This window comes from Macaca thibetana, chromosome X (genome assembly GCF_024542745.1).
Source record: "Macaca thibetana thibetana isolate TM-01 chromosome X, ASM2454274v1, whole genome shotgun sequence".
NCBI lineage: Eukaryota > Metazoa > Chordata > Mammalia > Primates > Cercopithecidae > Macaca > Macaca thibetana.
Window position 1 is genome coordinate 31,274,633 of NC_065598.1, and position 26,291 is coordinate 31,300,923.

Below are 26,291 nucleotides of genomic sequence, written 5' to 3' on the forward strand. Positions count from 1 at the left end.
AAGATCCTCCTTAATTTAGTCACTTAACAAACTTCAAGCAACTACTATGTATCAGACACTGTTCTAGGCAATGAACATCTGTGGTCTTTGTAGCATGGAGCTGAAAACAAATGGCTTTATATAGTAAAAAAAGCAATGTAGAATTTGCATTAAAATAATGGAAAATCAATTGTTCAGTATCTAATAACTCACCATAAACTGCAAGTTGTAGTATAATTTATTGCATTTTAAAAGAAAGAAAAGTGAAGACTTTTTTTTTGAAAAAAAAAAAAAAGACAAACAAGAATATTTAATGTCAAAAGCCTTGATTTTGATAAGTGTCTTGTCTCCCCAAAAGGTCTGTTTGAATGCGGTTTGAGAAAATATACACTCATATACACTGATTTTGTCATATAAATTTTGGTTAATATCTTAAACCAGAGAAGTCGGTTCCTTTATGTGATGATGAGAAAAGGTATCAGATATAGAGATTCTCTCCCACGTACATACAGAATATGTATTTACAATATTTAGATGTTAGCATTCAAATGTTAAGATAATTACTTCCTGAATCCCTTGAACAGATAAAATTATCTTTGTTAAAACACATCCTCTTCCCCATACCTTTCTTTTCACCTTTTCAAGGCAGCCAGACCCAAGGGTCCAAAATAGTGATATGGGAGAATTAGAAAAAATACTAAAGACTTAGAGCACCTCTATGAAAATAAAATAATATTCTGTCATTCTATTTAGAAAATGATAGGAATACTACATGGATGTTTTTCCTTTAGCTTCTTAAGGTTCACAAAATAAACTTATATGAAGTATGCTACTACACTATTATAGCAATGATAAATCTCAAGGTAAATCCATTTATTATGGAGGTTGAATTATCTGGTAGATTGCACTTAAAACAACATAAGTACTGGACAACTGGGTGACTGATTGTTGGCTCACTAGTTTGTTCATTCAAAAAATATTTATTTTGAACCTATTATGTACAAAGTTAGGGAAGATGTAGAGACTTAATCTTTGTCATTAAGGAGTCAATAGTTTGGTTGAGTAGGTATATTTGTGGTGTATACTTTTATATTATGAATGTTTCATCCATGCAAATTGAGATACAGATAAGTTAGGGTTTACCTAAGGCCATCAGTTAATTACACACTTTGAATCTAAATCTTGCAATTCTAAAGTGAAGCTGAAAGTGAGTGATAACAAAAACTAAAATCTCCCCGACTTACAATAATTTGGAAGCCACATAAGTGGAAAAATCCTAATGGCCATGGAAGAAATCAGAAACTTAAAAAATTCCTGAAAGTAATAGAGAAGAACCAAGTTACCGATTTTTTTTTTAATTATTATTTTTTTTTGAGACGGAGTCTCGCTCTGTCACCCAGTCTGGAGTGCAGTGGGATGATCTCGGCTCACTGCAACCTCTGACTCCTGGGTTCAAGCCATTCTCTTGCCTCAGTCTCCTGAGTAGCTGGGACTACAGGCATGTACCACCAAGCCCCGCTAATTTTTTGTATTTTCAGTAGAGACGAGGTTTCACTGTGTTGGGCAAGCTGGTCTCAAACTCCTGACCTCAGATGATCCACTTGCCTCGGCCTCCCAAAGTGCTGGGATTACAAGGGTGAGCCACCACACCCAGCCATTGATTATTTTTTTCTGCCCCTCTTGCTTCCTGCTTATATTATAAAAATATCTAATAATGCCATAAATAGAAGTAGCTCAGAACCATGTGTGGAGGGTATGAAAGGTGAAATATTGATTTGCTTCATGAGAGGGACAAGATAAGAACTCTAGGCACAGGTAATGACATGACAGGGAGAAAAGCTATCTTGCTCTCTCCTGGAGACAGTGGATTTAGGATCATATTACTATGGATGTGAGTAAAAGCCCATGCTTTTGAAAACACAGATGTCTTTCAATCATGTACAGCTTGCCTGGTGCTGAATTTTACCTATATTCATATTGAAATGGTAAATTTGTGTTTTTCAGAATAAAATCTGATGGAATGACTAGAAATACTATCCATATTTGTAAGCAGAACTTTCCAGAATCATCCTGGCAGGCAGGCTGAAGTGGTGAAAAGAGCACTGTTCTGAGTGGCAGGAGCCTTGGGCTTCAAGCCTGGGCTGGGCCAGAACCTGGCTGCAGTGATCCAGAAAAGGTGATAAACTCTTCCTGCTCTTATATGTCCTCATTTGTAAAATGTGGGCATTTGCTAAAACCTTAACTAAGTTCTAACATCCAGTTCTCGTATACTATAATCAATTTGTTAAGATCATTAATTGACCACAGGCCTGTTCTATGGTGGCAGTTTGAGAGTCTCTGCTAAGCATCATTATTATTGATGCTTAAAAACCACAGCCATATCTTGGCATATAGTAAATGCTCAATAAACATTGTTGACTCAAATACAGAACACCCAGTTAGAACACCAGAGTGTGTAATATGTAGGCCAAGTTGATTTAGATGCAAAACAGGCTTGCAGGTGAAAGCCTGGACTCACGAATCAGAAGAGAAAAAATTAATGCTGTAAATTGGGAAAAATGGACAGATCTTATTCTAGGTCTACTCATGTTCCAGATCCAAAGCTGGGTGTCACTGCTGAGTTACCGCGTGGAATTTCCTCAAGAAGTGGTCCTATTAGCATTGCCTTCTTCAACCTAGTGATTTCTTAAAGGAGATTTTCATGTCCAAACACTCAGAAGTTCCATGGTTTGAACTGCTGCTTGGGGCTTTTCCTGTAGTCTGCAGGATTAGGTAGGAGATGAGAGGACACTAGACAGACTCTGAAATGTAGGATGATCCAACAGTTCTGTTCATTCAACAAATGGATACTGAGCAGGCATAGAACAAGATGTTACCACAGTCATATCTGTAACTTGATCTGTATTTAATAGTTTTGCCATCTTATATCATCATTCTTGTTCCTGTATTATTTCTACCTTATTTTTATGTCTCCTATATTGTTTCTATGTCTGACAAGAAAGTTGCTGAATATATTGTCACCAAAAGGACTTTCTTTATTTTAAGAGCCACCATATTTATTGAGTCTCAAACACATAAAAAATATTTTACCAAATGCTCACTTTGGGACAAGCAATGCTCAATTAACTTAATAGTGAGGTCTTGGAAAAGGGCAAGGAATCCAGAAATGTACCTGGCAGGGTGGCAAGAATATTGCCCCCAAGAGTCTAAAGCAAATTCATAGGGGTTCATGGAAGAAAAAAATTTGAAGAAAGAGGCAATGGAGCAAACAACAGAAAGAGAGGTTTCCCTTAATATTCATTTGAGACAGCTAGTATTACAGAAGTTATGAACATGGATATCTGGGCTACAAAGAAAAGGCCATAATCATCTTTTCTTATTGAGATAAGAACACTTAGTATGAACTTTACCCTGTTAACACTGTTTTTTTTTTTTTTTTTGGTTTTTTTGAGACGGAGTCTCGCTCTGTCACCCAGGCTGGAGTATAGCGGCGCCATCTCGGCTCACTGCAAGCTCCGCCTCCCGGGTTCACGCCATTCTCCTGCCTCAGCCTCCCGAGTAGCTGGGACTACAGGCGCCCACCACCACGCCTGGCTAATTTTTTGTATTTTTAGTAGAGATGGGGTTTCACCATGTTAGCCAGGATGGTCTCGATCTCCTGACCTTGGTTAACGCATTCTTAAGTGCACAAATCGGTATTGTTAACCATAGGCACAATGTTATACAGCAGCTCTCTAGAACTTTTTCATCTTGCATAACTCAAACTTTATAACCACTGAGCAACAACTTCCCCTTACAATGTCTGGCAACCATTTTTCTACTCTGTGCTTCTATGAGTTCGACTACATAATCATCTAAATAGATGAAAAAAAGCCCTGCCTTATTTTCACTCCACTTCTGAATAAAAGTGAAGGGATTGAAGTATCAGATACATCCAGCCGTTGTTTCAGATAGTCAACAACATGAACAATATTCATTTATAAATGACATTGAATAAATTTGATGTAAAATTGAAAAGTAAATGAACATATTTCAGGCCTGAAATTTTTTTTAAATCTAATTATATTCAATGAAAAACCATTTTTGAGTGTTTAAGGGGAAAATGTGTTTAACAAACTCTGTGTTGAGATTTATTTTTCTGGAAGTCTTTGAAAACAAAAATTGTATTCTCTGAGATAAAGGGCATGGGCTAGAATAGTCCAGCCTACTTGCAGGTCTGTGATACTATGGAGCAATAGTTTAGTGCGCACACAGCATCTTGAACAGCTGTTTGACTCTCAATTCTAAGGCTGGGCTGCTTCCAACAATCACTGGGGAAGTTACTTCCTACTGACAATAATGTTGTTAAGTTCTGAGCTGACCTTGAAAGATCACTGATGAAAACTCAATCTGTTCCCATGGCCATTTAGGGAATTAGGTCTTAGGTCATTGAGCCTAAACTTTAAGATTTGGAAATTACTTCTGAAATGATAGTAAAAATGAATGGATTATTCGGAAACCCTGTGACAAATTAATTTGTATATGTTCTCAAGATACTGAGCCAAAATTTGAGGTTGTCAAGTATAAGTGGTAAATAATTTCTGAATCATACCCTTTGTCTCTGTCTATCAACATAATCCAAAAATGGAACCCTAGTTCATTCTAAGCACATACCCTCAAACATGATCATTCCCAAGTCTTTCTCAGATGGCAACATCATTATTTTATTTGTTCAAGCCATTGACCTCAGAATTATCCTTGACTCTTTGCTTCCTCTCAAACTCCACATTCTATCTATCTTAAGTTCTATCAATTATAGCCTCCAAATATATCTTGGATCAAATAATTATTCACCATATCTATCATTTCCACTCTAGTCCAAGTAATCATTTCCTTCCGAGATGACTTCACCACCCTCCTTTTTCTGTGTCTTCAGTATGACTCTTTTTATAGTCAATTCTCCATAGCAGCAAGAGTCAACTTCTAAACACATAAATCAGATCACATCATCCCTGCTGAGAGCATTCTAGTGATGTCTCCTTACACACAGAATAAAATCCACCTCCAAACTATGGCCTGCAAGACCATTCATTATGTGGCCTTTCCCTCTTTCTAGAACCTATCACTGTCTACTGATCTTATTTCCCTTGAGATACACAGCCCATCTTGCTATTTCTGCAACACTCTAAACCTGTTCTTACCATTGGGTTTTTGAATTTGGTGCTTCTTCTGCCTAGAATCCTCTTCATTCAAGGTCTCTGAATGGTTCACTCACTCACACAGGTTTTGTTTGTTTGTTTGTTTGTTTGTTTGTTTTTTAGAGACAAGGTCTTACTCTGTCACCCAGGCTGGAGTGCAGTGGCACAATCTCAGTTCACTTCAACCTCCACCTCCTGGGTTCAAGTGATTCTGGTACCTCAGCCTGCTGGGTAGCTGGGACTACAGGCACACATCACCATGCCCAGCTAATTTTTGGTAGAGACGTGGTTTCACTATGTTGACCAGGCTGGTTTTGAACTCTTGATGTCCAGGGATCTGCCTGTTTCAGCCTCCCAAAGTGCTGGGATTACAGGCATCAGCCACTGTACCCGGCCTTACACAAGTCTTTACCCCAAAATAACCTCCTCACATAGGCCAGTACTCCTCAATCTTTCTCTATTCATGCTTTGCTTATTTTCTCTTCATAGCACTTACTACCCGACATACTTTCATGTATTAATTTATTGGTTTACTATGTATTTCTGTCACTAAAATCTAAACATCCATGGGGCAGAGACTCATTTTGTTCACTAACATATGCTTAACATAGAGTAGGCTCTTCATAAATAAATTTCTTGAAAGAATCAATAAATTCTAGGAATCTGAGTTATGGCATCATTTTTCCTAAAATAATTTTTTTGGGGGGCAAAAGGAAGAGCACAGAAAAAGATCAAGGGATCATTTGTAATTAAATGAATAATGTGTATGAAAGTGCTTTGTAAAGGCAAAATACTATACAAATACTATTTTAAAAAGTATTTGTCAGGACATCAAAATATTTTGACAAAGTGAGACAGAAGACTTTGGTAGAGAAGTCAGTTTGTAAATTATTCACATCTCATCTTGTTACAGTCATTAAAGAAAAGCAGCAATTCCTAGATGACTCAGTTCTTCAGTTTTGATGATAAAGCTAGTTTTCAGAAGACTTAGACTTAGTTTTCAGAAGACTCAAATGCCTAGAAATGCAGTTCTAAAAATAATTTTTAAGTCATTTCTATTCAGCATCCCTAAATATGACTGCATAGGATATCAAACTTATACAAAAATGATGAAGAATAGATCAAAAAGATGCCTATTTCCTCCAACGTGGCTAAAAAGACATCTTAGAGTAGATATAACTAACTGTCAAGTGGTTTAGAAACTGTAAGAGGCCAGGTCATTGAATGTTAGAATGAATCACTCTGGCCAGACGCGGTGGCTCACACCTGTAATCCCAGCACTTTGGGAGGCCGAAGCAGGTGGATCATGAGGTCAGGAGATCGAGACCATCCTGGCTAACATGATGAAACCTCGTCTCTACCAAAAATACAAAAAATTTAGCCGGGCGTGGTGGCAGGCACCTGTAGTCCCAGCTACTCGGGAGGCTGAGGCAGGAGAATTACTTGAATTCGGGAGGCGGAGGTTGCAGTAAGCCGAGATTGCATCACTGCATTCCAGCCTGGGCAACAGAGTGAGACTCCATCTCAAAAAATAAAAAAAATAAAAAAAGAATGAATCACTCTATCCCAGCTTTTGGTTGTTTTTCAGAGGTGATAGGGAACAACGCATTTTTCCTAACACAGAGCTGACTTAAATCTTAACATTCACAAATGGTACCCTAAGATATTTTATCTTTCTGTAAAAAGAAAACACACAAAACTCATCAAGCTAACATACATACTAAAATGTATCCCATGTAAGCAGGCCAGCATTGATAACAGAATTAGCCTAAATAAATGTATAATCTACAACATGATTTCAGGATAATTTTATCGAATTTCTAAGCCTCTCTCTCACTTTGTGGTGACTTCTGAGGAAATCGAACATACATAATATATGACCTGACAAATGAACAAGTAAACTACTTTATTCAAGCCTTTTCATTTGTCAACAGCATCCAAACAATAATGGCTTTCTGTCCACTCTTTTAATAATGTATGTATTGATTACTTCCATCTAAATCTTAACCAGAAAATCTCTGGAAGCTCTGAAGGTGTCCTTAATGGTCTCTAGGGAAGGGATTATAGAGATTCTTTTAATTGAAAGATGAAAACCTAGTGACAAACAATTTCATTAGTAAAAATGCAAACAAAAAGTCATTACCTACACTGTTGTTATAATCAAGATCTAATCTCCATTTGAATTTGGGGTAGGAGGAAGGGAGTTGAATAAGCTGATGTTTTATTGCAGTTCTCCTTAGAAATTCCCCACTATGATTTGCTCCTTTAAAACTCTCTCTAGGTTAATCACAGAAGTAGACAAGTAATAAATATCACTTTAGTGACTGCTCAAGTAAAACAAAGGTAGGCAGTTTTTAAAATATATCTGGACCAGAATAATACACACTAATTGAAAACGAGTCAGTCTAGTGAGGCAAGTAATGAGGAACTGTAAAAGCCAGGATAATGTATTCAAAAGATATAAAAATTGGTCAGTTTATATTTGCTAAGGCACATTTGAGCTTTAATTATTTATAACACTTCACCGCATCTGGAGCATTATTTTATTAATTAGTCTTGAGAGCTATTCAGTTGCAGTTGTTACGCTGCCCAGCTGGTTTGGGGGGCACAGATCTACTCCCATGGGTGTGAAAATTGCTTTGAGGAGTGAGACTATAGTCCCCAAATACGTCTGTGGAGTATCTTGGCATTTTACTTACAGAAGAACCATATATCTCTCCATGACAGCAATTGATATTGACTGTATATTTTCTCTACAAGAAAAGAGTACAAGACATGTAATATTTTACTACAAAATATTATCACCAATCTGAAATGGTATACAAAGAAAAATACAAATTACTTGTTTTGTAAAAATCCTGATTTATGGAAAATGAAAGTGAAAATGAACAACATTTGATTCTAGTTTCAACTATTGACATTTTAATGGGATTTGTATCCCCATAAAAAGCATCAGCAAAGGATATTAATAATTTAGGATAGTAAGCAGATGATTTTTTTTAAAAAAGTGGCACTCTAAATACATGGGGAATAAGTTTGCAATTACAGTGACCTATCTTGATACCAAGGATTCTATATAAACAACAATTAAATCAAGAAACCCATAAAGAACAATACAATTTACAATTCTGGACACATGGCAAAGTAAAACAAAAGTCCACAAATATAAGATCTGTCAACTATTCGATCTTGATGGAATTTTGTACTGATTATGTTTTCTTTCTCTTTTTCTAACTGAGTTCAGGAGATCTGATAGAGAGATCCAGTTTCAAGGATTTTCCATTGTTCTTTTGTCCACAGGCATCAAGAGCATCACTAACTAGATAGTCCATATATGAAAGGGCTACCACATACATGAGACAAAACTTTGAGTCAAATAGGCTACTAAATTGTTCTCTCATCAGTACTTAGGAGTGGTGATGTTGTTTGAAGAAGGAGAGTGTTTTGTGTCAATAATTTTTCTTAAAGATACCAAGAGAAGCTTGAAAAAGCATTGGGCCAAACTACAAGTAGAAACTGTACCTCGTATGTTTACTGCAGCACTACTTACAATAGCAAAGACTTGGAACCAACCCAAATGCCCATCAATGATATATGGATAAAGAAAATGTGGCACATATACATCATGGAATACGATGAAGCCATAAAAAGGGATGAGATCATGTCCTTTGCAGGGACATGGATAAAACTGGAAGCCATCATTCTCAGCAAACTAACACAAGAACAAAAAACCAAACACCGCATGTTCTCACTCATAAGTGGGAGATAAACAGTGGAAACACATGGACACAGGGAGGGGAACATCACACACTGGGGCCTGTCAGAGGGTGGGGGTTAGGGGAGGGAGAGCATTAGGAGAAATACCTAATGTAGATGATGGGTTGATGGGTGCAGCAAACCACCATGGCACATGTATACCTATGTAACAAACCTGCACTTTCTGCACATGTATCCCAGAACTTAAAGCATAAAAAAAAAAAAAAAAAAAGTGTGCATCAAAGTAGCTCTACACACTTTACAAAAAGATGCTTAATTAGAAATAAACAGAAAAATCCTGTAAATAAGAAGGAAATACCACTCTATTTCTTTCTTTCCCTGCTCTTGGTCTCAGTAGCCTTCCTTTATCTGATCAGTGTCTACTATATACTAGGCACTTTGGAATGTGCTGGGTAGAAAAATGACAGCTTTCCCCCTCCCAAAAATCTTCTCGAAGAGCATGGTTTAGCAAGAGTGGTTGACATTTATCAAATAGTAACACATGTATGTGATGACAAAGAACGCTATGTTATAGAAAAGTAGACAATTTTAGGAGAGTGTGTAAAGGGAGATCTGGTCAAATGCAGGCAACAGGGAAAAGCTTGCACAATGTCCAAGCCAAGATGTAAAGGATTATTAGATGACAACCAGGATATTACGAGTGGGTGGGTGTAGGTAAAAGGGTTTGAGACAGAGGACCAGCATGTTTAAAGCCCCATATAAGAGGGACATGCAGAACTGGAAAAAGCAAAAAGAGGCAGTATGACTGGTGTCCAAACAGCAAGGGAAGAGCATCTAGAAAAGAGGAGGTTGAGGCCAGACAAGCCAGATAGTGCCTTGTCACCCTTGTTGAGGATTTTAGTCTTTTTCAAAGAGCACTGAGAAAACTACTACAGTGTTAAGATAAGGACTGATATAATTGGATTTATGTTTTCTACACAGATTGTTCTGACTGAAATGTAGAAACTGCATTGTAGGGTGGCAACAGTAGATTCAGAACGGTTAGGAGAAATGGTATCTTATAACTATGATGATGACAATAGTAGACAGTCAAGAACAATTTTGAAGGTAAATTGGCTGGGCGCGGTGGCTTACGCCTGTAATCCCAGCACTTTGGGAGGCCAAGGCAGGCAGATCACTAGGTCAAGAGATCGAGACCATGTGGCCAACACGGTGAAACCCTGTCTCTACTAAAAATACAAAAATTATCTGGGCATGGTGGCGCGTGCCTGTAGTCCCAGCTACTCGGGAGGCTGAGGCAGGAGAATCGCTTGAACCCAGGAGGCGGAAGTTGCAGCGAGCTGAGATCATGCCATTGCACTCCAGCCTGGTGACAGAGCAAGACTCCATTCCCCCACCGAAAAAAAAAAAAAAAAAAAAAAAAAAAAAAAAAAAAAAAAAAATTGACCCAGCAATGTCTTGGTAGTGGAAGGCTGAAGGCTGGTCATCTGGAAAAGGTACTGTATCAGTCCACCACACTGTTGTCCGGTATGAGAAAATATTTAGATATTTATTTAGAGTCTTGGAATATTTAGCTAGAGTTTTGGAGTTTTGTAGATTGCAGCAACAAAAAAATAAAGAAGCAAAGTTTATGGAGTTTTGAAAACAAGTTATTAAAATTTAGATGATTGATTCTAAGTTGTACTTGGAAGGAGGTAAATATGGAAGGTCAGAGGAACTAATGTATAAAACACAGAGTAATCAATGGCCTGGAAGTCTTGTGAAATTCAAGAAAGGTAACAGGGAGCTATCTGAGCAAGCACACTAACCAAGTGGGGATGGATTAACTTCATTCTGGTCAGTATCACTCATAACTCCAGCATCACCATCTCCCCAAGTCATGTTATTTGTCATGAGATTCCTGAGTAAGAACTGAGTAAGTACAAACATTTTACCACTCTTTTTTTTTTAAATTAATTTATTATTATTATACTTTAAGTTCTAGGGTACATGTGCATAATGTGCAAGTTTGTTACATATGTATACTTGTGCCATGTTGGTGTGCTGCACCCATCAACTCATCACCACCCATCAACTCGTCATTTACATCAGGTATAACTCCCAGTGCAATCCCTCCCCACTCCCCCCTCCCCATGATAGGCCCCGGTGTGTGATGTTCCCCTTCCCGAGTCCAAGTGATCTCATTGTTCAGTTCCCACCTATGAGTGAGAACATGCGGTGTTTGGTTTTCTGTTCTTGTGATAGTTTGCTAAGAATGATGGTTTCCAGCTGCATCCATGTCCCTACAAAGGACACAAACTCATCCTTTTTTATGGCTGCATAGTATCCCATGGTGTATATGTGCCACATTGTCTTAATCCAATCTATCACTGATGGACATTTGGGTTGATTCCAAGTCTTTGCTATTGTGAATAGTGCCGCAATAAACATACGTGTGCATGTGTCTTTATAGCAGCATGATTTATAATCCTTTGGGTATATACCCAGTAATGGGATGGCTGGGTCATATGGTACATCTAGTTCTAGATCCTTGAGGAATCGCCATACTGTTTTCCATAATGGTTGGACTAGTTTACAATCCCACCAACAGTGTAAAAGTGTTCCTATTTCTCCACATCCTTTCCAGCACCTGTTGTTTCAATGCCATCCCCATCAAGCTGCCAATGAGTTTCTTCACAGAATTGGAAAAAACTGCTTTAAAGTTCATATGGAACCAAAAAAGAGCCCGCATTGCCAAGACAATCCTAAGTCAAAAGAACAAAGCTGGAGGCATCACGCTACCTGACTTCAAACTATACTACAAGGCTACAGTAACCAAAACAGCATGGTACTGGTACCAAAACAGAGATATAGACCAATGGAACAGAACAGAGTCCTCAGAAATAATACCACACATCTACAGCCATCTGATCTTTGACAAACCTGAGAGAAACAAGAAATGGGGAAAGGATTCCCTATTTAATAAATGGTGCTGGGAAAATTGGCTAGCCGTAAGTAGAAAGCTGAAACTGGATCCTTTCCTTACTCCTTATACGAAAATTAATTCAAGATGAATTAGAGACTTAAATGTTAGACCTAATACCATAAAAATCCTAGAGGAAAACCTAGGTAGTACTATTCAGGACATAGGCATGGGCAAAGACTTCATGTCTAAAACACCAAAAGCAACAGCAGCAAAAGCCAAAATTGACAAATGGGATCTCATTAAACTAAAGAGCTTCTGCACAGCAAAAGAAACTACCATCAGAGTGAACAGGCAACCTATAGAATGGGAGAAAATTTTTGCAATCTACTCATCTGACAAAGGGCTAATATCCAGAACCTACAAAGAACTCAAACAAATTTACAAGAAAAAAACAAACAACCCCATCCAAAAGTGGGCAAAGGATATGAACAGACATTTCTCAAAAGAAGACATTCATACAGCCAACAGACACATGAAAAAATGCTCATCATCACTGGCCATCAGAGAAATGCAAATCAAAACCACAATGAGATACCATCTCACACCAGTTAGAATGGCGAACATTTTACCACTCTTAACAAGTAACCCAAACTAATAACTAGGAATAGCAAAGCAGTATTTATAACAAAATACCAGCTGGAAGAAACCACAGCAATTATTTGGACCAATTTCCTCATATTACAGTTGAAGAACAAAATAGCAATCAAAATCCATCTTATGAAGAAATATGACTAGAATCTCAGTCTCCTGACTCCTAGTGCACCTGTCCAATGATTCATTTTCTTTGGTTTCTGGAACTAGCATAAAATTTATCTTTTGTAGAAATTCTGTCTCATTTCACTATATCGCATAAGGCATTTTTTTTTTTTAAAGGCCCATCCTTCTCAGTGAGTGCTTTTCTATATGTACACCAGAGTGTTTTGGCTGTTCATTCAAAGTCAGAACATTTAAAACACATAGCACCATTACATTTCACCCTCCCACAAAAACTAATTTAATATTCAGAAATATACGAAGGCAAATGGCTAAAGGAGAAACTGGCAGTTTCCCTGGCATTTTTTGCAAAGATCCCTGGGTCTTCTTTCATGTTCTCTTCCATTTTTATAATTTCCTATATCATCTTCTCCAGAATAATATAAACCCTTGACCTTTCCTCAAGATGCCACCTTTGGCTTTATCTCCACAGAGATCTTTCCTTTACATGCTCGACATACAAAAGTGGCACCATTTTTTCAAGTTTTTATTATTTGGTAGTAATTTGTTTGGTTTGCTATTCATTTCTGTTCTTGTACCTTTTATTCCCATTTCCAAAACACTTATCAGTATCCATTCTACACCAGACACTTTGCTAGGCTCTAGGGTCTTAGAGGTGAACAAGACAAAATCTCTGCCTTTTTCACTCAGAGCTTAGTAGAGAAGATAGAAATGTAAGTAAAAATAAAACAAAACAAAACAAAACAAAAATAAATTATTGGTCATCGTTGGAGGATGCTAGTGAACAACTTGTTATTATAAAAATTGGTAAAATTGAAACATGTATTTTGCTTGTTCATTGTGAAAGGTATACTGAGTACCAAAACAGGAGACAAGTGCAAAACATTTTTTTTTTTTTCATAGACCTACCTCAGTGAATAAATGAAGAAGGAATGGTAGAGATAGGCAATTATCACACTGCAACCCCTAGCCACAGATCATGAACAGCTATTAAACATCACACAAAAAGAGAAAACAAGGCATTATATACCAACTCCTGATGATGGAAGAATACACGAACGCCTGTGAAGCAGTCTTGCCAAAAAAAAAACCAAACCCAAATACGATCAAACTATAGAACTGCACTGTTTAATTGGTAGCTACTGGCAACATCTGGCTACTGAGTACTTGGAATGTAATAAGCCTGAATTGAGACGTGCTGTAAATGTACATTTTTTATATTGATTGCATGTTGAAATGACAATAAGAATTGTACTACAGTTGCATGACATACAACGATGAGAAGAAACAGGGTGAAAGGTACAGGGAAACTATACTATTTTAGAAACTTACAGTGAATCTGTCATTACTCCCAAATAAAAAGTAATAAAAAGACCAATTAACCAAAGTAACGTGTGGGTCTGATTTCAATTTTTATTTAAATCCAAACCAGAAAAAGTTTAAAAAATTCATAATATGTATGAGAGAAATGGAAATTTGAATATGGACTGGATATTTGATATGATGAAATTATTGATATTTCAAAAGCATTATAGTAGCAAGGTGATTATCTTAAAAGAGTGAATCCTATCTTTTAACCTTTTGAAATATTAACAAATAAAATAACACATGCCTGATATTTGTTTTAAAATAATCTGGGAAGAGCTATAGAATAAATAAGATCTGATGTGATTTGATAATTGTTGATGTCTTGATGGGTACATGAGTTTTATTATAGCATTCTGTCTACTTTTGTATATGTTCAATATTTTTCATAATGAAAAGTTTTTTTTAATATAGTCAAAAGAGATGGACGATTTCTTAAACGGTATTATTAACACAGATGTGTTTGACATTTAAAATATGATGGCTTGAATTATTTGTAATTGACCCTTGGGTGAGAAGAGTAAAAAAGATTTCTATTCAACTTAATTTCAAACAAAATTAATTTTAAATTAGTCACGGGATTACTATGTGCTTAACATGTGCAAAGCACTAGGCTTAAAAATGTCCTACCCTATGTACATCGTTCTGCTTCTGAACCGCTGGAAAGTCGCCTCCAATAGGTGTCTGCCGGCTTAATTCATCATCTTTCAGCTGTAGCCACACCAGAAGTTCCTGTAGAGAAAGGTGCAGACGCTTCCACTGGTCAGGACTGGCTTCCAAATGGGACCTGAAAAAGAACAGCAGCATACTATGTCAGAATATCTAGAAGTATAATCGATGATTCTAACAATTCCATCAAAAAAGTACAGTAAACCTATTGTGAACTACAAAGCAGTCTTGAATAAAAATCTGGCTACTTACTTTTGAGAGCCATAAAACAGGGGATAGTTTGATGGCAATTTTGAGAAAAGGCAGTGTTTAGCCATATGTTTATTTCCACATGCAGAATGCTGAGACTTTTGGCATGGAATATGCACTGGAATCGATTGCTTTTCCATAGTGTTTTAGTCAGTGATTCTTAATATTTCTGGTAGAAAAAACCGGATGCAGTGACTAATAAAAAACACTTCGTTTTCATGTGACTCATGCTAGTACTGGAATTCTTTCTGCTTTGAGAAATGGAAAGGTCTCTCCCCACATTTTGACTTTTCCATTTCTACACCCTAGGCAGCCTTTTCCATTGAGTTCTTCCATCTGGCGTCTGTTCCTTTCTGCTCCTCTTCCCAAATGCTTCTCCTTTTCCCCTACCCTTCTTTATTTGTGTGCACCTGGGATTTGTCTTCACCAAGTTTCAACATTTTCTGCTTTGTTTCCTTTGTGTAAAAAATACTAAGACAACAACTCACATGGAAGAGTAAAATCAGACATTTATCTGAAAGCTTCCCCCGAACATGAATAATTTAGGCAGGAGACTGAGTGCTTTACCGTCAACTGTATTTAGAACATGTTAATCCTTTGAAGCCATTTAAGAATACACAAATGAATGATCTATGCTATAAAATCCACATTTTACTTGAAGATGAGAAGCTAAATTAATAAAATAAATCATCATCCAGAAAACAATGAGGAAACGCAGCATCTTAGCAAAGCTCTATCTTCAGGTAAATTAGAAATTATGCTGAATCACTCAGCTATTATCAGCAATTACTAATTAATTCATAATAATGCTACCTATAACATAAATATAATAAAGTCTTTAATGCTGCAAAGATTGAAATATAAAGCAAAGCAACCAGGTAGAGCAACATTTCCCTTAGCCATTTGGTAACTTAGCTTAACATTTCAAATACAATTCTCCTTTTGGCCTTAGTCAAACAGAATCACCGAAGAATACTTATCTACTGAAATTAAATTGTTCCAAACTTTCTGAAGGACAATTTGACAATACATAAAAGTCTTTAAAATGTGCAAATACAATGACCCACAGGCTTAAATTCAAGGAATTTATACTAACAAAGAAATTGGAAAAAGATACAAAGATATAGGTGGAAAAATGTTATATATAGCATCATTTAAGATTGATAAAACAGAAACAACTTAAATATTCAATATGAGGGAATTGCTTGAGAAATGCAAAACCGCTACCTACTGATTGTTTTCAAATGCAATGAAACTTGTATATGCTTTAAATTTAGAAATTAATGAAATTTATATATGAATTTAATTAAGTAGCTCTTAATTTAAAAGGGAATTATTATATATATAATGGTGCATTCATACAGTAAAATCCTATGCAAGGTTCAATATGATGACATAGTCAAATATTTATGGATATGGAAAAGTCATCATGTCAGTTACTAAGTGAGAAAACAGGTTACAAAACAAATACATTTTTTGAATTTTTCTAAAATATTTGTGTATGTGTATGTATTTGTATGTACATGCTTGTCTATGAAAAAATTTTGTAATGACAACCAGGTTATCCCTCAGAGGTAGATTTACAGGTGATTTATTTCTTAATCTTTATACTTTTCCAAATTGTCAAGATTTTCTTTCTATAATTGCAATATAAACAATATGTTCAGAAAAAATGAAGGCATTTCCATCAAATAAGATAAATTGTTCAAGACTCTGAGGTATTATTTCCTAAGAAGTGAATCGTGAAATACCATAAATGTCATGAACTGAATCTAATAGTGCATGCAGATTGCATGCAATTAGAGGTCAGTTCTTTTATGTTTCTGTACCATCCTTTCAGTTATCACTTTTCCATGATAAGCCTAAGCGACAATTCCCTATGCAAGATTTTAGCTGTTTAAAGGCATGTAATGTATAATGGTTAAATGAATTCCTTGGGGCGTCTGGAATTCAGTGTGGTCCCTTTGAGAGTGAAAGAGGCTGTCAAGCAGGACATTTTGAAAGGTAGGTGGAGAGAGGTAGGGCTCAGACATGGAAAAGCAGCAAAAGGTAGAAAAGACACTGATTAAACAAATATTTATTGACTGCCTCTAAGTCTCTAGGATGCATTGGGAAGGAGGGAGAGAGGACGGGAAGAGAGAATATAACGATGCTTAATGTTTGGTCTCTGTATGCCTGGTAGAGGAAACAAAAAATCGTTGTGGCAGAGAGGTCTAGAGGAGGATATAGTGAAGGGCAGGCTGCCTATGTTGAGACCTCAAGCTGCGGCTTTGTTTACGTAAGGAAGTGCTAAAATTCCAGTTCTAGGTTAAATGGTGCTGACTAATTATTAGTGGGTCAATGAACCCCTTTGCGTCCCCTAAGCGAGAGCAAAATAACTGAGACCTTAGGAATTCAGTTCTCTGTCTCTCTCTTTTTTTTTTTTTTCTTTGAGACAGAGTCTTGATCTGTCACCCAGGCTGGAGTGCAATGGCACGATCTTGGTTCACTGCAACCTCCACCTCCCGGGTTCAAGCAATTCTCTCCTGCATCCGCCTCCCAAGTGGCTGGGATTACAGGCACCCACCACCACACCCAACTATTTTTTGGTATTTTTAGTAGAGATGGGTTTCGCCATGTTGGCCAGGCTGGTCTCGAACTCTTGACCTCAGGTGATCCACCTGCCTCAGCCTCCCAAAATGTTGGGATTAGAGGCATAAGCCACCGTACCCAGCCAGGAATTCAGTTCTAAAGGATCTAAGAGAAAACTTTATAGCGTGAAATAGGGGTTGTTGGAAGCCAGGGACAGAGGACAGTCAAGAGAGCTAATATAGCAGCAGAAGACGGACCTAGAACCTTAAAAAGTGAAAAGCCTCTCACATATCTGGATAAGGGGCCATTCTTTAATTTTTTTCTAAGGTGTGGAGTTAGATAAAATTTCAGAATGTTTGATCATCTTAACTACATATCAGATTGCTTCATTTTTTCCCTCTCCTAAAGCTCAAGAGTGAAAGGAAAAATGTGCTGGGAGGACAAAAACTGAAGCAAAAAACTTATAAAGCACAGAGAACACTGAGTAAGCACAGAAGAGGTGAAAGGCAGCCAGAGAATGAATTAAAACAGCATACACAAATGTGTTCAATCTAAAGCTCTGGGTCTCAATCTCTAGCGTGCATAGGAAACATTTGAGTAGCTTGTTTAAAATTGAGATTGCTAGGTGCCACCTCCAGACTTTAAATAATTCTATCAAGAATCTCTGCTTTTAACAAGAACCTTCACAATTCCACAGGTAAGCTCCAGAACCATTCTTTGATAAAGAATTTATTAAAGCATTTCTGATATGCCCCAAACATTACTTCTTGGTCTCCACAGGGCAAAGGTGGCATCTGTCAGTGACTTGATTTTGAAGATCTAAATGTAAGGAACATTATGAGCTCAAAACATTTTCTTTGACCATGTTAAGCCCGTGAAATGTTATCAAGTCACATTTCCCAATAGATTTATTAAAACAAATGCCTCATGCCCTATTTTTATTTTCACGAGTGTATATACCAGATATTTCGAAATGATTAACCTATGTTTGCATGTGGAATATCTCCTCCTGAAAATGTTTCTTTGTATTTGTAATGACTTTTTTTTCTGGTTATATCATACATAGGCTGTTGGGGCTGGAAGGAACCTGAGAGATTATAGTTCAACCTTCTTGTTTTGCATATGTAAAAATCAAGATTGCAAAGGTATAAAACAGCTGCTGAAAAACATAACTTGAGCTGTCCTATTTAGATATGGGAAATGGAAATTACAAACCTTTGTGAGATGAGAAAATCCTTAAACCTTAGTGGTTTTAACCAAATGTTTTAGATCTCTGAGCAAAAAGGCTTGTTGCTGTTAAATTAAATTAAATTGGGCCTAAAGCTGCCTCTGTACATAGCAAACTGCAACCCAGCTTGGCATGTAAGCAATACGCAACTTAAGAGTACATTCTTGCAACAAATAGCTGAGTCTCAGCCAATCCCAGCAGTCAAGATTCAGCTAATCACAGGCTGTAAACTGATCAGCTCATGTCCATATAAGGCAAATGCCTATTTACACTATTCCCAAGTAAGCCAAATTCTAAGCTGTAACTAGTCAAGCTGTTTCTGTATGTCACTTCCTTTTTCTATCTATAAATACTGCCTGCCCACCTTGCTGGGTGGAGCTTTCTGAACTTCTAATTCTGAGTACTGTCTGATTCATGAATTGTTTTTTGCTCAAATAAACTCTGCAAAACTGAATTTGTCTAAAGTTTGTCTTTTAACATTGCTAATTGTCAAATATATTCTGTTTATTCCTACCCACTCAACAGAAAATAAAAGAGGTGTTTCAAAGGGGCATACTTAGCTTCTATCTATTTCTATTAATCTTTATTAGTGAAGACAAGAGCTTAGGGGTTACTACCATTTAACAAGGCAAGTGCTAATCTCTAAAAAGCTGATAGTTTCCACAATTTGTAAGGTTTAGGTAAAACACAGAGCCTTTAGATGTGTTGGAATATATTGCTTGGTCTTTAAGGAACTCCTCAGTGTCAGGACGCTAAGAATTATAGGGGCTGATAAAGTGATTGTTATTTCTCTAGACACAGATATTTCAACTGTGATTTGGTTAATGCCTAGTTTGAAATCCTTAATAAAACTTTACTCTGAAAGGCATGCATTCTTAAAGTGAAATGTGTTATATTGAATTCATTTTTCACTTTGACTTCCTTTATAAAACTAATGATATATCCCTATAAATCTTTAGTACCCTCATGTAATAAAATAGCACTTAAGCATGCATAAAGAAAAGGTAGGAAGGCAGAAATGATAAAGAACCACAATACTGCCATAAAAACAGACACAAAGACCCATGGAAAAGACTAGATAACCCCAAAACGAATCCACACACCTACAGTTAACTCATTTTTGACAAAGGTGCCAAGAACGTACAGTGGGGAAAAGACAGTCTCTACCACAAATGGTGCGGAAAAACTGAATACCCATATGCAGAATGAATCTAGACCCCTATCTCTCACCATATACAAAAATCAAATCAAAGTGGATTAAAGACTTAAATGTAAGACCTCAAACCATGAAACTACTACAAGAGAACATTGAGAAAAATCTCCAGGGTGACATCAACAGATAAATAATTTGAACTTGTACTTCAGAAACAAAAAAATTAAAGAACCACAGAATTAAAATGGGAGCTATCTCTTTAAATAAAGAGAGAGAATTAATCCCAAAGAGAAGTCAACATTTTTTTTTCTAGACAGGTTTTTAACTCCAACATTCAAACATAATTAGCATTCTAAAAGTGAGAGAAAGAAGGTAAGAGATATTCAATGTCCAAGTTGCATTTTTCTCTCAAAGGTAGACCTCACCTCTTTTTGCCCTTTCTTTGTTCTCCATTATAAAAAGACACTAACTATTCTAACCTCTAATAGCAAGTACTCCCCAATAGATTTGTTGCTTCAACAGACTATATAATGTCAGTGTCCTTGCCTCTTAATGTTCAGAATTGTATAAATGTCAATATTTTATATAACATTTACAAATTTTTCTGCAAAATATAAAAATCTCACAGAACGTAAATTCTGCTGAAATTATGTTGACAACATATTATGTGATTTTCATAGTTAATAGTATATACAATGATCTGGAAAAATAATCTAGTAGTAGACTAAATTGAAATCTTCATATATATTTCTTATATAAAAAATTGACTTCTCAAGTTATTAATATTTTAAAATTAAAAATGCAAGGATTTTAGATATGGAATTTTAGAATGAAAAACACTTTCTTTGACTAATTACCATCTTAATATTGGGTAGTCATTAGTAACTGTGTGTGTATGTGTGTGTGTACATTTAAGTAAATAATTTTCTCTTTGTTTTTTGCCCACTTAAAGCAGTTAATGTTTTTGTTTCATTTGATGGAACTTAAATTATCGCTGACTACTTACTTTTCTTCCTTATACCTCTTGGCCAACATGTGATGTGATAATGCATGTGGAATGATAGTATATAATTGTCTTGAATTAACTTATGAGATAGGATTATACAATTTCGATTAAATTTCTTTTCTCTCAAAGACATCTTATTTACTTTATACAATGCCTTTTAGATTAATCAGTTCTATTTTAATTAAGAAAACCAAGGTAGAAAAATTAAACAATTTTTCCAGGTTCATAAAGTGTGATTGCAGAATTAAAAGAATAAAATTGTAGAACTGCAGGAGAACTGGAAGAGACTGTTCATGTTTCTGGTCAAACTCTTCATTTCAGTGAAGGAGAAAATTGAAGTCTGAAGCAGTTAAGTGACTTGATCAAGATTATATACTAGACAGTTAGTGACAGAACAGAACAGAAGGGAAACTGGGTTGCCCAGCTGCTGGCTCATGTCTTTCTACTCTACCATACTCACAAATTTCAAGTTTGAAATTTTTGTATTCATATAAGTTAGCTGGAGGCAGTAAGCATAGCCCTATAAAGCAACTCTTGAACACTTGGAGAAACATGTTATCAAGTGTAAATTAGAATAGTATTGGGAAGACCTAGTGAGGAAACAGCCAGAAAAGAAAAGATTCGTTATGGAATATGAATCAAAATTTGGAGAATAAGAGGCGAGAGAATGTTGCAAGTGTGAGAACCAGCAAGGGTACACACTCATATGGGAGAGTGAGGAAATTGTTGGAGAGTAGGAATGCGGTTAGAAAATAGAATCTATTGATTCTCTTGGCTCAGACAATCTATGTTGGGGAGTAATAGAATGACGCGTGGTGAGAAAGGAACTGGAGGCAGAAAAAGAACAGAGAAGGGAAGGGCTTAGCAAGGACTTAATAGGCACAGTTGGCAGAGAGTGAAGGGCCTATTAGATTCTAATGATTAAATATAACTTCATTAGAGCAGTGATTTTTTGGGTATGCTTTATTCATGGTTGTATCCTCCGTGCCCAGAAGAGTGCCTAGTACATAGCAGGCATTCATTAAACATTTGTTAAATGAACAAATAAATAAATGAATGAGGGAGATATGGAGATTTACAACATGGAAGCTTTGAACAAAAGAGTAATATGATATAAACAGCATCCAAGGTAGAGTATTCTTGTAAATGTATCAATATGGCATAACATGATGACTTAAATAAGACTTTTAATCACAGGAAAAGAAAAGATGTATGGCAGAAGAAAAATAAATGGAAGGAAAATGATACAATATGGACTTGTATTTGGAAGCACAAGAATATCTCTTACGAGCCAAAGGAATGCAAAGGGAAACTTCAAAATCATTTGGATTCAAATTCAATTTTGCTTCTTTAAAAATGGACACCTGGGAAATAAAGCACCAATGGTTTTATTTTTTCAAAATATAAGAGCAGTTTCAGAATCCCTCACAAAACAATGAACAAACTGTAATTTTTAATAATATGTTATAACTTGGGCAAACACAGGACTATTTTTCCAGGATATCATGGAAACTATTTTTTAATTGTGGCAACTTTTCATTTTAAAATAACCCCCATGGAAGAAGTGACAAGATTCATAAAGCAGGTTTATCAGTGCCACTAATGCGTCTATATCTAACTCTTCCAGTGTTATTCTATCCTATTTCATAATCATCCCTAATTATTGCCTTTACTATACTTCTCTCAATTGAACTCTGCCTTTTGCTATAGATTGACCAATACCCTAATTTCAATCAAGTGTTAGGAAATAAGCTAAATTGCTTTGATGTGGAGAATTATTTCTTTGCTTTTTATGAGTGCTTATAACATATCCTGTATTATTAGAGAGGCCTATATAAAAGCCCAAACCATTGATTTGAATATTTAAATTCTAGAATTCACAGCACCTTAGATAAGCTAAGGTAACTGTTTTCTACCTGATTAATGACAGCAAGAATTAAACTGCGGTAGCTGACACATGGGAAACTGCGGAGAATGAAGGGTTCATATTTTGGCTGACATGCTGTTTGCGACTTTTAATTCTCCTTTTATTTTATCAAGTTCACATGAGGGAGAGAAAAGGCACTCAGTGATACTCGGAACAATTATAGCACCTTTCTTTTTCTTTTGTGCAGAGAAGAATAACTTAACTTTACCTGCCAATATTTTCTTCCATCGCACATTTTCATTCTTTTTTAATGACGAATGTTATGAAAGTGGCCTATGTCATCACACATACTGACCTCTCTTAAGAGTTTAAGCTGTAGAAAGCTAACAGAGACTCCCTATCTTTGAAAATGCTATTGCCTTTGTTGCTCTCAGTGTACCACCAACAAGTTGATACAAAATTCATAAACAAAATAGGGAGATAAGGAACAAAGTCTGGGAAGCCAAGGTGCAAACTTGGGGGAAAGAAGAAAAAACACCTTATAACATAAAAATAAACTCTGTTCTACTCCTAGCAATCTACTTCTCATAAAAACAAATCCTTTTCTACTCCTAGAAAAAATCTACTCTCTATTCCATCCTTTCAATTTGTATGCATTTCTTTGTAGAAGTTTCCTTCTTTCTTTATATGCTATGGTATCGCATGGTGGTTAAAAGTTCAGACTCTGAAGTCAGAATCCCTGGTTTCTTTTTCTTTTTCTTTTTTTTTTTTTTTTTTTTTTTTTTGAGACAGAGTCTCACTCTGTCTCCCAGGCTGGAGTGAAGTGGTGCAATCCTGGCTCACCGCAACCTCCGCCTCCCAGGTTCAAGTGATTCTTCTGCCTCAGCCTCCCGAGTAGCTGGGACTACAGGTGCGTGCCACCATAACCAGCTAATTTTTGTATTTTTAGTAGAGACGGGGTTTCATCATGTTGGCCAGGATGGTCTCGATCTCTTGACCTCATGATCCACCGGCCTCAGCCTCCCAAAATGCTGGGATTACAGGCGTGAGCCACCACGCCCAGCCAGAGTGACTCATTCTAACATTCAATGACCTGGCCTCTTAGAGTTTCTAAACCACTTGACGGTTAGTTATATCTACCTGGCCCAGACTCCCTGTTTTCATCTTGTATCTTCCACTTGCTAAGTGACCCTAAGGAAGTTATTTAGCCTCTCTGTGCCTCACTTTCTTCAAATGTAAAAAGAATTTAACAATAAAATCTACCTCTTAGGGTTGCTGAGAGCATTAAACCAGTCAATGAATGGAAAGTGCTTACGGCGTTGCGTGGTATGTAGGTACATCATGTAAACGTTAGTTGCCATCATTATTTCATACTTGATGCAGACATTTACAATAGTGCTTCTGAATTAATAAAAATTCAGATTTTCCTCCTCATAGAAGTATATATGTTAAAATTTTGGACAAGTTAGAAGAACTATAAAGAAGAAAAAAAAACTCCCTTCTGTAATCTTTCTATCTAGAGGTAGTAACTACTCCCACACTTTAGTGCATACTCCCATAACTATTATTAAGTCCATTTGGTCATCTTCTACCTCCCTTCACTATCACTTTTTCTCTAGACATAGAAGAAAGCACAAAATAGTTTTAATAAAGAGAAATGAATTAAGAAAGGCAACTGCTTAGAAAGCAGGAAGACTGGCTTTCATTCCCCGCCCTTGCTGGATCATTTAAGTTACAAGGGGCATTTTACTATCTCTATCCTTTTGTTCCTCCACGGAACTACTGCAAAACTGGTATAACAAGAACTTCCCTCTGCCCCTTTTACAAAGATGCTACGATGCATCCATTAACTAACTTCTCAAAAGAAAGCTGGCACATAGAAGGGGGCAAAATATGAAGTATGTGAGTATAGTACAACTAAAAGCTTAGTTTACAGAGGAGGTGTTTTAACAAAATCTGAGAGGAAGCAAAAGACAGGAAGTTGCTATAGTCTCTCTGTAACTGTAGGAGCTATCTCCTCTAAACTGTTAATTATAATGTGTTACAGTTTTTAAAGACTGTCCTCTGGTATGCATTTAGACTAATGCCAAAAATAATTCCATAATATCCATTAATTTGTTATCGCTTTTTGTATAACCCTGTGATATGCCAAAAGAGAAATTTATGAAATTAGAATAGCTGCACCTCCTCATTTGAATTCACTCTAATGTCTTAATATCCATGTCTCCTATGGTTATAAAACATCACCATTTTAATCTAATCTGAATCCTCAAGTGTCATCTCCATACCAAGCAAATAAATGATTCATTTATTCAAAATAAAATGAATCATTCTGAAATTGGATGATTTACATAGACATGTGAGATACTAGTTACTTGTGCTAAGACAATGAGGAAAATTTGGCCGTTTTAATTCATTTTGGCCTTTTTGCTCCACATCTTTTCCTACCTAATGTTGAGAGACTTTTTCCGAAGTTCACTCCACTTGAAGTTCATGTTATCCAAACGTCTTTGTAACAGGACTGCATCATCAGAACCTTCCAGGGATCTCAGGACTTTTTGGCTGTTTTCATCCAGGTTGTGATAAACATCTGTGTGAGCTTCAATTTCACCTTGGAGGTCCTACAGGACAGCAGGAAGAAGAATATGTGCAGAATTACCAAAGGAAGCAAGCGATGAATGTGAATTTGGAGAATTGCAAAAAATAAATAATTATTAGTTCAAAAGACACTTCAATCAGGTTAACTAACAAGAAGATACATCTTAAATCCCTTTTCTTGGCGTATTGCCTTCACCTGTTATTATGTAGATTTAAAATGGGCATCTTATTACATGTAATAAATTTACTCCTTGCCATTATGAGTTGGAAAGTAATGTATTTATAACTTCATAAAGTTCACTAGTTATATCTTCTAGTCTATGAACAAAATGTATTATTTTATGGAAGTGATAGGAAATAAAATTCTATGATAAAGTATACCCCAGTGCCAATAATTTCATTACTATATGGATCAAGTCATATTTTCTATTCACGTAGTAGTCTGTAGAGTTAACTCTGACCATAAAAGCGTGGAGAGACTAATAAACAAGATTGTACTTGGTCCACAGCACCAGCACATTCCTGGGAGTCTGTCATGGGGGAGAGAATCTTCTTGACAACACACATTAAGTTCACCTTGGTATTATAGCATCATACATAGAGTACAGCATCATACATTTATTAGTTATGATTTCCCATTTAATACATATTTTTAGGCTTGACAGGTGGAAAGTACATAGGACCTTGGTAAGAGTTATGATAAGAGGTTATGCATTCAACCTCATTTGTATATACACAGATCAAGAAAATTATTATAGTAGAAGAATCTGACCTTTACATGGTATGTCTTCCTGTGTAACATTTTCAGCTTGAACCGAGGACTACAGCACTGATCCTGTTGCATAGCAATCCTGAGAAAACCCAGAAACTGAAAGAGCCCCGCTTTAAAATGCCAACTTTGCTTACATTCTGTTGACAGAATGAATTTTGGAGCACAGGCCTCACCAGTCAATAATAATAAACGGCCACTTTGTACTCTGCACTAAACAGTAGCCGGGCGTGTGGATGTGGGAAGAACCTCAAAGAGAGGAGG

The 26,291-nt window shown here is 36.4% G+C and overlaps 1 protein-coding gene across 15 annotated transcripts in view; it reads right to left on the reverse strand.

Annotated features, from left to right (window-relative positions):
* Positions 1-26,291, reverse strand: part of DMD (dystrophin) — a 2,269,491-nt gene that overhangs the window by 381,135 nt on the left and 1,862,065 nt on the right. For all 15 annotated transcript variants that reach the window (XM_050777140.1, XM_050777144.1, XM_050777148.1 and 12 more), the window contains 2 exons: positions 25,109-25,281; positions 14,548-14,704 (listed from right to left, as the gene is read on the reverse strand). In XM_050777140.1, the coding sequence (XP_050633097.1) occupies positions 14,548-14,704; positions 25,109-25,281 (330 nt within the window). The remainder of the gene's footprint in view (positions 1-14,547; positions 14,705-25,108; positions 25,282-26,291) is intronic.